Raw genomic sequence first — 12,182 nt, 5'->3', positions numbered from 1 at the left:
GCCACACAGCTGTCTTTTAAGTCAGGATTTCAGAATGTAGGCTTAGCTGACCTAAAACTCCATGTAGACCAGATTGGAATTGAATTCAGCCTCCTGTCTCTGCCTCCCAAGTACTAGGTGCATGAGACACCACACCCAGCCCTTGAATATTTATAAAAATCAAGCTGTTGGGCACTCCTGTAAAGGATTTTTCTTAATCTGATTTGAAGCAGGAAGACACACCCTAAACTGAGCCCAAAAAAGGGGGGGGCAGTTTTCTTCTATCTAAGTCTTGCCTTCACACTTACTGGCAAGTTCATCTATCTTGTTACTATAGCCAGTATTAAATCCAACAGAGAATGCAAACCAGCAGCTTTCTAGGTAGTAATGCACTCCAACTCTAGCACCAACAGGGACTGCAGAAGCACACAGGCTTCTGGTCTGAACAAATGGCAGATTCTCCACCTTTCTGTCATAAGACAGCCACTGTTGGACTACCCAGACCATTGTCTCTACGCCAATCAAATAAACACACACATGTGTAGGTATTCATTCTATGAGTTCGGTTCCTTTAGAAACCCCTGACTAATGCATTCCTACACTAATGTGTAAACATCTTTACTCCATCCAAAGAAGAAAGGGCAGTTCCTCAAATTCTATTCCCTGCAAGCCTTCCTGGCTTAAATAAAGGGCTGTGGGGGAATTTAAGGCAGCACAGAACAAGAGGTCCATGAAAAGCTGAAACTAAGGACATTCCGAACGTGTCCCTTCTCAAGATCCTACATCTCATGCTCTGCTACAACAGCAATGGAATACAGCTGAAAGAGCTTTAGGGTCAGGCTCTAAAAAGACTCAGACAAGGACAACAGGGAAATGAAGCTTTTGGTTAGGCAAATACCAAACCCAACTCAATTCCTAGACAGATCAGCATAGAACTTGTCACTCCAAGGACTTTTTTGCCTCTAATTTCTCTTCTGATATATCTGGCTTTCCACAATGTAAAAATTACCTTAAGAGGTAAACAAAAATAAACACAGGTAGGTATTAAACCCCTGAACAGAATCATGAGGAAAAAAAAAATTTTTTTTTTAAATATTTATTTATTATGTATACAATGGTCTATCTGTGTGTATGCCGAAGGCCAGAAGAGGGCACTAGACCCCATTACAGATGGTTGTGAGCCACCATGTGGTTGCTGGGAATTGAACTCAGGACCTTTGGAAGAGCAGGCAATGCTCTTAACCACTGAGCCATCTCTCCAGCCGAAAAAAAATTTTTTGAGACAGTTTGTGTAGATGTAGCTGGCATCAAACTTAAGAGATCTACTTCCCTCTTGTCTACCCCGCCCTGCCCCACCCAGTGCTGGTACTAAAGGCACACCCCACCATGTCCAGTTAGGACAAAAATTTTTAAAACTAAGATGACAAGTTTTCAAATAGCCCTTGGTGGTGGGCATATATATACCTTTAATCCCAGCACTTAGGAGGCAAAGGCAGGCGGATCTCTGTGAGTTCGAGACCAGCCTGGTCTACAAAGTAGGTTCCAGGATAGCTAGGACTATTACACAGAGAAGCCCTATTACAGGAAAAAAAAAAAAAAAAAGGATTTCAAATAGTTATGACCAATGTTATAAAGTTCTCTACTAAAAACAAGTAGAAAACATATAATAAAGACAATTTAAACATATGCAAATTCTAAAAGAAATAAAATATTAGAAGAAAATACTGACCAGGTACAATGGTACATGCCTTCAATCCCAGCACTTAGGAGGCAGAATTAAGTAGATTTATGTGAAGTTGAGGCTAGCCTGGTGCACACAGAAAGTTCTAGGGTCACAGACTAACGCCCTGACAGAAAGAAGATGGATACATACTGTATTAAAAATAAAATCTTAGGCCGGGCGGTGGTGGCGCACGCCTTTAATCCCAGCACTTGGGAGGCAGAGGCAGGCGGATCTCTGGGAGTTCGAGACCAGCCTGGTCTACAAGAGCTAGTTCCAGGACAGGCTCCAAAACCACAGGGAAACCCTGTCGTGAAAAAGAAAAAGAAAAAAAAAAAACCAAAAAACTTGTTTTTCCCAGCACTTGGGAGGCAGAGGCAGGCGAATCTCTGTGAGTTCGAGACCAGCCTGGTCTACAAGAGCTAGTTCCAGGACAGGCTCCAAAACCACAGAGAAACCCTGTCTCGAAAAAACCAAAAATAAAATAAAATAAAATAAAATAAAATAAAATAAAATCTTAGGCCGGGCGGTGGTGGCGCACGCCTTTAATCCCAGCACTCGGGAGGCAGAGGCAGGCGGATCTCTGTGAGTTCGAGGCCAGCCTGGTCTACAAGAGCTAGTTCCAGGACAGGAACCAAAAAGCTACAGAGAAACCCTGTCTCGAAAATCCAAAATAAATAAATAAATAAATAAAATCTTAGCCTGGTGGTGGTTACGTACACCTTTAATCCCAGCACTCAGGAGGCAGAGGGAGGCAGACCTCTGTGAGTTCAAGGCCGGCCTGTTCCACACAGCAAGTTCCAGAACTGACTCCACAGCTACTGGGAAACCCTGTCTCAAAAAACCAACCAAACAAACCAAAACAAAACAAAACTCAGGGCTGGAGAGATGGCACAGAGGTTAAAAGCAATGGCTGCTCATGCAGAGGTCCTAAGTTCAATTCCCAGCAACCACATGGTGGCTCATAACCAACTGTAATAGATCTGGCGCCCCCTTCTGACGTGCAGGCATATAAGCAGGCAGAACATTGTATACATAATAAATAAATACATCTTTAAAAAAAAAAAAAAAATCTTTGGCTGGTAAGACGGTCCCAGGAGTAAAAACACTACCAAACCTGATGACTTGAGTTCATCCATGGGTCCCATATGATGGAAGGGAAAGAATGAGCTCTCACAAATTGTTCTCTGACCCCCCACATGTATGCCACAGTGTACACACACACACAATAAAATCTGTGATGGGTTCATTAGTAGACTAGATATTACTGAAGAAATAAATCAATAAACTTCAAATTATTTCAATAGAGGCTATGGGTATAAGTTCAGTCATAGATTGCACGCCTAGCCCCAGTACTGCAGAGTGTAAAGATAAGAATATTTCAATAAAATTTCCCAAACTGAAATACTGAGTGGAAAAAAAAAAAAAACAATAAAAACCCAAAGCACCCAACAATATGTGACAATTTCAAATGAGTAAGAGAGACAAAACCAAAATGTCCAAAAGGCAAAGAAAAAAATACATTACAGCCCATGAATTTGAGAGAAAGCAAAAGGGAATAAATGGGAAGAGCTGGAGGGAAGAAAGAGAAGGGGGAAAGCAACGTATTTTAACAGATTGGAGGGTGAGATCAGCTCCAGCAGGATGCTTCTGACCTCTACTCGGATGCTGTGGCACATACACACACAATTACCTAAGATAAAAACATAAGTAAATGTGATTTTTAAAAGCTATATTTTGTCTATAAGAAACATTGAAGAGGGCTGGAGAGATGGCTCAGTGATTAAGAGCATTGCCTGCTCTTCCAAAGGTCCTGAGTTCAATTCCCAGCAACCACATGGTGGCTCACAACCATCTGTAATGAGGTCTGGTGCCCTCTTCTGGCCTTCAGGCATACACGCAGACAAAATATTGTATACATAATAAATAAATATTTAAAAAAAGAAGTCTATTCTTTAAAAAAAATTAGTTGTTTAAAAAAAAAAAAGAAACATTGAAGAGTCAGTGGTGGTGGTGGCAGCACAAATCTTTAATTCCAGCACTCATGAGGCAGAGACAGGTAGAGGCCAGCCTGATCTACAGAACTAATTCCAGGACAGCTAGGGCTATAAAGAGAAAGGAAGGAAGGGAAAGAGGGACGGAAAAGAAAGGAACAAAATGAAACATTGAAGACTTAACAGATGGCCTAGAAAGATGGCTCAAGGACTGACCACTTGTTACTCTAGGGTTCAACTACCAGTACCGACATGAAGATTCACAACTTTCTGCAACTTTAGTTCTAGAGGATCTGATGAACTCTTCCATCAGGTATGCACGTGGTACACACACACACACACACAAACACAAGCATGCATGCATGCATGTATGCAAGCACACAGTCAAAACACTCATATAAAATCTTTTAAAAAATTAACCACTAGACAGCACATAAAAGGGTACTAATAAATTCCACTACAGTTATCAAATCAATAACAAAATTCCAAGTATAATGAAATATTACTGATACTAATTATTCGGCTATGACCTTTAGAGCAGCACCAAGGGTTACAAAGGATGAAAGACAACCTATAGACGAAAACTGGGCCATCAGGCACATTCAAGGAAGTATGGCCATAGATGTGACCTCTAATATAAAGCAGGCTGTGTGAAGTACAGACATTTTAGGAAATGGCTCAACAGCTCATGAGAAGGTGCTTCCATCACTATAATGAAATACCTGGAACAACTAACTTACAAGAGAAGTTTGTTCAGCTCATAGTCTGGAGGTTCTGGTCTAAGATCAAGCAGATGTACTACTGTTTTGGGTCCCTAGTGAGAAGGCCAAGTAGAAACGGCAGTGTGTGCATAATAGACAAACAGTTCACCTAAAGGCCAGAAAGTAATGGGAAAGAGGAAAGTGCCAGCATCCCACAATCTCACGGAAACCTAAAACCTCCTAATAGGCTCTATTAATTCCCCAAAATGCTACCCCACAGAGTGAGCCTTTAACACACAGACCTTTGGGGAACATTCAAGATCCAAACAATATTAAACAGTTTTTGTTAAACATGCATGTCCTGGGCTCAGAAGAGAGATATAACAGTATGCTAAACACACACACACACACCCATTCACAGAAGTTTTATTGGTAATATTTCCAAACTGGAAAGAACTCAAGTGCCCATCAACATGAGAACAAATTTTAAGACACAATAAAATACAGATAAAAGAGGATGGACAGCCACATAGAACTCCTACTATTAAACAACACAGATAAAGTCTAAAAATCATTTTTCTAAATAAAAAACTGTCATAACCATAAACTTTATGCTCTATGAATCTATTCATATAAGGTACAAAAACAGGTAAAACCAATCTACGTTAACAGAAATCAGAAAATCAGAACAGTTGCCTAGACTGTGTCTGAATTGAGATAACAAGGATGTTTTAGAACGGCATTCTCTCATTTTGGTTAAGTGTTAAAACTTGTCAAAGGTTACTGAACTGCTCTCTACATAAATGACACCTCATTTTTAAAGGGTAAGAACTTGCAGCCAAGGCCTTCTGCGCTTCCAAGAGTGATGTACAACAGTACAAACACTTTCTGTGAATAGCCAGAGGGTGAATATATTATGCTTTGCAGACTGTGACCACTACTTAGCTCTACAACTGAAATGTGAAAGTAAGCACAGACAATATGGAAACAAATAAGCATGGCTACGTTCCAATAAAACTACTTACAGAAACGGGGCAAGCAGGTGTGCTCATGGGCTGCTGCTTGTTAGCCCCCAATGACAAGCATGAAGAAAACTGACCCTCAAAATTAATTTCAATCTGCTATATTGTTCTTTACTACATAGGAGGCTTGGTAACTATTGGAAGCCATTTACAGTCCTTCTTAAGCATGTGTTTTTCTATATTCAATGACCCAGTAAAGATAGGATGATCACCTAAAAAGGACTATGACAGTTAATATGGAAGACAAAATAACAAGGAATACATGAAATGTGGTTTAAGATTCTGAATACTAGCCAGCTAGTACTAATGAAGCACAAGCTGGAAATTTAAAATGTACTTTGGCACGCAGAAAAAGCAATTACCTACAATGCTGACACTGATTTATGTGCTATAATAAAATCCTTGAAATGTGTGTCATATCACCAGATTGTGTCTTCATAAGAACTCATTGTTTATCGCTTCTCAATTATGTGTGTGTGTTTTCTTTTCTTTTTTTTTTTTTTTTTGGTTTGTGTGTGTGTTTTATATAGACATATACACATACATAGATAGCCAGTCATGGTAGTGCATTCCTGTGACTCCAGCCATTAGAAAACTGAAGAAGGTTCAAGTCCAGCTTGGTTAACCAAGCAAGATTCTGTCTCAACAACCCAAAAACAAAAATGTTTCATGATTGAGTTCAAAAAGGTAATCTTTTAATCTAGCCAAAGTATAGAAATTAATACCACACAAAGAACATCCAAGTATATACCATGATATGAATTCTAAACTCCTGACAATGTAAACATGTCTTCCACTTAAGTGTATTCGACATTATTCATGCATCAGCCATCTTTTGAGATTATAATACATCAGACTGGGAAATACAATAGTAAAGAAACATCAGAAATGTCTTCCTTTGTGATGCATTATAAAACCCAACTAGTTTCCCTCTGCTAAAATAATTTTATGTCTAACAATATTTTTAATTGTCTTTTCCAAAATCTAAATAACTTCCAGGGGCTGGAGAGAGTACTCAGGTTCAGACTCCAGTAGCTCACAATCACTCTGACTTCAGTTCCAGATTGCCCTCTCTGACCTCCATGGACACCAGACATACATGTAACATATACATAACATGCACAGGAAAAACACATACATGAAATAAATTTTAAAATAATTTAAAATATTTTTTTAATCCAGAAAAGTAAACTTAGGGAATACAACCCGAATTTCATCCTTACTACTAACTAAAGTCATTGTGTTATATTCAGACAGCAAACAGAGGAAGCAAATGTTGGCTTATCTTTCATATACTCTACATGAAATGCAAGCCTTAATGGTTCATTATTTGGTAATAACTAAACTTCTCTGGTGAGATCAAAGGAAGAACAATTCTGCCAAAAAGTACAACTAACAACTGGGCGGTGGATCTCTATGAGTTTAAAGCCAGCCTGGTCTACAAAGGCAGTTCCAGGACAGCCAAGGCTACACAGAGAAACCATCTCTAAAAACAAAAGATGGTCAAGGTAAGAGTCAGTGGTTAGCTGTTTTACTTTTCTGATCTTCAGGCAAGTTTTATTTATTAAAATACAAATGAAATGCCACTATAGGTACATATAATGAATGATTTTATAGCATGATCACAGTATTTTAATAAATAAATATTGAATATTTAAAACACACACACATATTCAGGCTGCCTGTTGAATCAACTAATCAGCTTATTATCTCTTTAGAGTTGTTGCTTTCAAAGCACTTCAAAATATAAACAGAAAGCCATACCCTGTACTCTGGCTCCTAGGCATAACATCTAAATTTTCTTTCCTTTATCATGGACGTGTTTTCACCATAATAAAAACATAGGTTCTTCGAGCATAAGTCTTTAACATTTAAGTGGTAACTTTTTAAAATGTCTGCTGTATTTATATGCCAGATAAAAAACTAGAATCATAAATCACATCTTTAAAGACCAAAACAATTTATTTAAATGTCTCTTCTCCCACAGGCACCTTCAGACACAGTTAAGGACTTAATTTTGAATCTGAATCACAAATGAGACAATATATGCATGGAGGGGGTAGTTCCAGAAAAGGCTCCCTCCATTTATTTCCTATTCATAAACATATACACAAAGCTTGCCAAAGCAGATATCAACTCTGCCCAACCCCAAAAGACAGTACAACAGTTTCCAATATGCTTAGCTCAGACATCCCATTTTTGCTGCTAAATGCTGCTGCTCCTTGCCTTGCTTATTTTTTAAGAAGTAACGACTGTAAGTGCCACCATCAGATCTAGTAAGTATAAAGAAACGGAAACATGGAACTGGTTAGCAAAGTGTACAGAAACAGGGCGACAGTGGCGGGATTTGTGTTTTAACAAAACAAACTCGAAAGTGATCAAACAACTATATAAATGAACCTGGCTTATTTAAGATGTATGCAAGGTTAAGTACTTCATTCTACTTTCTACAGTAATCTGCACTGTGTGGCCTACAGAACTAGATTTCCCAAATCAGTATCAAATACCAAAGTAATAAAGGAAACTTTATGACTGTTATCTTTTATTATTTTATTTATTCTAAAATTTTCCTGTATATGTATGCACCTGGGTATGCATGTGCACCTGGAGTTAGGCAGTTGAGTCACCATACAGGTGCTGTCAACAGAACCTGGGTCATCTGCAAGAGCAGCGAGGACTCTTAACAGCTGAGCCATCTCTGCGGCTCCCAGACAATTATATTGTAAAAGTCACATACTGAGGAGCACTGTTTACTTGGTTTGTATTTTTTTAATACAGTAATGAGAGGACTCTGGTATAACTAAAGACTTGTAACTTAGAAAAAGCATTACTACAAAATATTGAGTTCCCTAGATGGTCACCTTTTAGATAGAGGCCTCATTGCTAGCAATGAGGTATAATGAAAAATTTTCAGAAAGAGAAGACAAGCATTTGAATACCAGAACATCACATCTTAAACAAACTTTCTCAACTTGCTTTTTCATCCCTAAAATCAGAACAGTAATGACAACTATCTTTAAGAAATGTTATGATTTCTCAGAATACATGTAAAGCACATGGCACACAGTTGGCACAAAAAACAAAACAGGCATTGTTATTTTATTATTTCTAAGTACAACTACAAAAGATTTTTTTTTAAAAAAAAAAAGACTCATTAGAAAAATAAATCAGAGTCTGGGATAATTTTAACCACAAAGCCAAACAAAAAAAAAGTTAAACTTTACATGTTTTTTTTTTTTAATTTTACTATAGTTCCTCCTGAAAGGTACATAAAATCCAAAATTAGCCACGGGTCTACTTAATTTTGGAGTTAAAAGTAAAGATTATCATCACATAGAACAAAAGACAATTTTGTGAACAGGTGAAATTATTTCACCACTTGGGGAGATGTCAAAATTAAAATACAAAAATGATTATGAAAGGATAGTAAAAGAGTCCTACCTTTAAACCGACTGCTATAAGATCTGTAACAACACTGTATGGAAAAAGTAAAGAGAAAATGGAAAACAAAGTTAGAGAACAAGTTTTAAAAGACAGATAAGATTAAAGAAAAAGGAAAAGCATTATAATAATAAATAACGAAAAAAATGATGAACTGTGAAATGTTAATAAGGAAAAAACAATGGACAGCGTAGCAACAGCAGAGTTCCAAAGCAAAGCCTCGACACCTCAGTGCAAGAAAAAACATTACTCCCTAGTGTGCAGGAACGTACAGTTGTGCGTCAATACAATAAGCATGTCTTTCTTCATCTCACTTTGACAAATCCAAACCAAGACTAAAACCACCAAAGTTCATTTGTTTAAAGTCCCTGAGATGAGTGACCAAACCATAAAGCTTTAAATAAACAAAGCCTGGGCCTGGAGTTTAGAAACATGAAAACCATCTTGGAAACCTGCTTCTTACCACCCCAAAAACTCACCAAAATATTCTTTTTTTTTTTTTTTTTTTTTTTCACCAAAATATTCTTATGACTATCTCCCATAGCTAGAATAAATACAAATATCACATTTCACACAAATTTTATTGCAAGATTTGCTTTTTAAAAAGTTAAACATTAATATTCTGTTTTGAGTACACAGGTATTATTCTTCCTAGGTGGAAATGAAGACACACACTCACACACACACACACACTCACACACACACACAGAAAGAAAGCACTCAAGGAGAAAATGTTGGCTTGCCTAGAGCACAGTCCACGTAGTCAGAAATTTTACACACCTTAAGAGTGTAAAAAGCCCTATACAGTTATTATTCTATACAAAAATTCATCTCTTCTACATCTTCAGTTAGCAGTTTATCTCCATATTTGCTAAATAAGTTCTGTATTATGTTACTAATCAATAATGTCATAATTTCCTAAAGATATGCAACTATCTCTGCATCGAGTGGTATAAACTTAATGTTTTAAACAATAACCATATATTTTCCCTTATACAGTTCTGAAATTTGTATTATTTTTATAAAATTTAAACCTAATAACTGATAAGTTATACTTTTTAAAAAAGCAAACGTTTTTCCTCGTCTATCTGCATCAGTGCTATCTTAGCTTTAACACCACACGCATGTCAAGGTTCTTAAAAACTATTAGCAGGAGTAAGTTTGGGAAGGTGAGTGTGGAGGAGCAAAGACAGAAAAGTGCCATGATATATATATATGTATGAAATAGCGTAATGAAACCTATTACTTTGTGCCAAATAAAGAGGTGATTTTTAACAAGACGTAGTTAGTAGCAGATGACTAAAAGTCTATGCAATTAATGTTCTGCATCAGATAAGCACTTTGCTGAGTAAGGTTGACTAGTCCTACTCCGCCACCCCCACCCCAGAGCGGGCAGTGGAGGAGGGGTTTGCATTTCACACTCAAGAAAGAAGCAAAGTCAAGCCTCTTAACTGTAAATCTCACGGCACAAAAAGCTAACTTGATTCCCCAAACCCGAAGTCGACCCTTGTGAAGATAATTTCCCAGCCCTTCCTGACTGACATTGGGGAATTATGGCATAAATCACCGAAACGATTCCACGATTTCAAATGAATTGGCCAGGTAAAGAGACGTCAATGCTCAAGCAGGAAGAGGCTTTCACGAAGTAACCTCCATTAAACGGGAATCCTTTCAAGAACATCACAACCATAAATCAAATCTAAAATTGCAATTTGATATCTGCAGCAGCATGCAATCTGCATTCAAATGACATAGTGCATATCACGATATTGTGAAACTAAGATAAACGAAACCTAAGCAGGGCAAAAAACTGTTGGAAGATTCTAGTGTCTTCACTGAAGTACGTAGCAAGCAATAATCAAATACGCGGCAACCTGTTAAATGGCTTTCACCGAAAAGTAAGTTACGTGCTTTTTTTTTTTTTTAACTGAAAAACAGGTAATATGCTCCACCATCCAGCAGTTTACAGAAATCTTGTCAAAAGTCGGCAGGGGGAAAGAGGTTAAGGAACAACTCAAACGCCTAGGAACTAAATAAATAAAAGGAGGTGGAATATCTAATAGACTTGGAGAATTTATACTGATGAACAACACTACATCGGAACCCCAACTTACTAAAATCTTTCAATTAACACTTTTATTAACAAGTCCTGCCCCATGTCTCTGAGTTACAGGAGAAATTATCAACTCGGAAAGGGTGATTGTAAGTCCTGTTTTCCTCTAATTTTAGTCACGGACCCCATTTAAACGGAGCAGTTCAAAGAGTCCGGAAAACTGCACTTACACAATATCTGATATCGCCCGCGGCGAATTCACGAAGTTTCGGGGGGGGGGCAAGGAGGAAGTGTCCCCGGTGACAAAGTGCAGACGCTCGGTATTTAGAAATGGTTAACGTATCTCCCAGCGCAAGTCCGGAGACCTCGCTGGCTCCCGAGACCCACACGAGACCCACACGCGACCGCGGTTCGAGACCCGGTCGCCGCCCAGACGGCTGTCGCCGCTCGCCCGGGCCCGCCGCCGGGGAAAGCTCCGCCGCGCGCCCCACCCCGCCGGTAAACAGCAACTCCCCGAGCGCCGCGGCCGCCTCAGCCTCCGCCCCCGCCAGCGCCGCGCACCATTTTCTGAGAGGAAGTGTGGGGAGGCTGGCCCGACACCGCGGCTCCGGCTCGTCTCCGCTTCCCCAGAGCGCCCCGAGGCTGCGAGGGGCGGACGTGACGGGGGCGCCGCGCGCAGGAAGCGGAGACTGCGGCGGACGGACCCCCGCGCTCCCCGGGTCCCTGCCGTCGGGCTCGGCCCCGGGCAGCTCCTCCGCTAGCCGGCGCCGCGCCCTGCTCCCCGGCCTCGGCGGGACGCGACGCCGAAAAGGAAACGAGGCCAGCGCAGCCCCCGAGCGGCCACCCGGCACTTACCCATCCATGGCCCAGATGGAGGAGCGCGTCGTGCGGGGATTGACGGGCTCGCCGCGGGCGGGGGTGGGGGGAAAGCAAGCGGCGGCTCCGGGGACCGGCGAGCGGAGCCGCTCCGCAGCTCCGGCCGGTCGGAGGTGGAAGGAAGAGTGGGAAACAGGGGCGGGGACCGGGCACGCTCTCGCCAGCGCCGCGCCCCCGCCTTCCCAGCCCACGAGCGCGTCCCCGCCTCGCCTGGCCCCGCCCCCTCGGCGTCGACGCCCTCCCCGGACTCGGCTGGACTCCAGGGCGCCCTCTTCCCGCCTTCGCCTCTTCGCCCCGCCCCCGCCCCGCCTGCTCCGCCCCCGCCCGCCCGCCCGCCCGCCCGTGACTCGGCGCGCGTGCGCGCCCCGGCTCCCTTCCGTCGCGCCCGCGTCTTCG

General features: G+C 40.9%; 1 protein-coding gene across 1 annotated transcript in view; it reads right to left on the bottom strand.

Annotated features, from left to right (window-relative positions):
• Nucleotides 1-11,976, bottom strand: part of Ptbp3 (polypyrimidine tract binding protein 3) — a 78,847-nt gene extending 66,871 nt beyond the window's left edge. Inside the window, exons 1-2 of the mRNA XM_057790422.1 lie at nt 11,766-11,976; nt 8,858-8,891 (exon numbers count right to left, since the gene is read on the bottom strand). Coding sequence (XP_057646405.1) covers nt 8,858-8,891; nt 11,766-11,773 — 42 coding nt within the window. The 5' untranslated portion in view covers nt 11,774-11,976. The remainder of the gene's footprint in view (nt 1-8,857; nt 8,892-11,765) is intronic.
• Nucleotides 11,977-12,182: the final 206 nt, after the last annotated feature.

This window comes from Chionomys nivalis, chromosome 16, assembly GCF_950005125.1.
Source record: "Chionomys nivalis chromosome 16, mChiNiv1.1, whole genome shotgun sequence".
Lineage (NCBI taxonomy): Eukaryota > Metazoa > Chordata > Mammalia > Rodentia > Cricetidae > Chionomys > Chionomys nivalis.
This window is presented reverse-complemented; position numbering and strand designations above follow the sequence as displayed.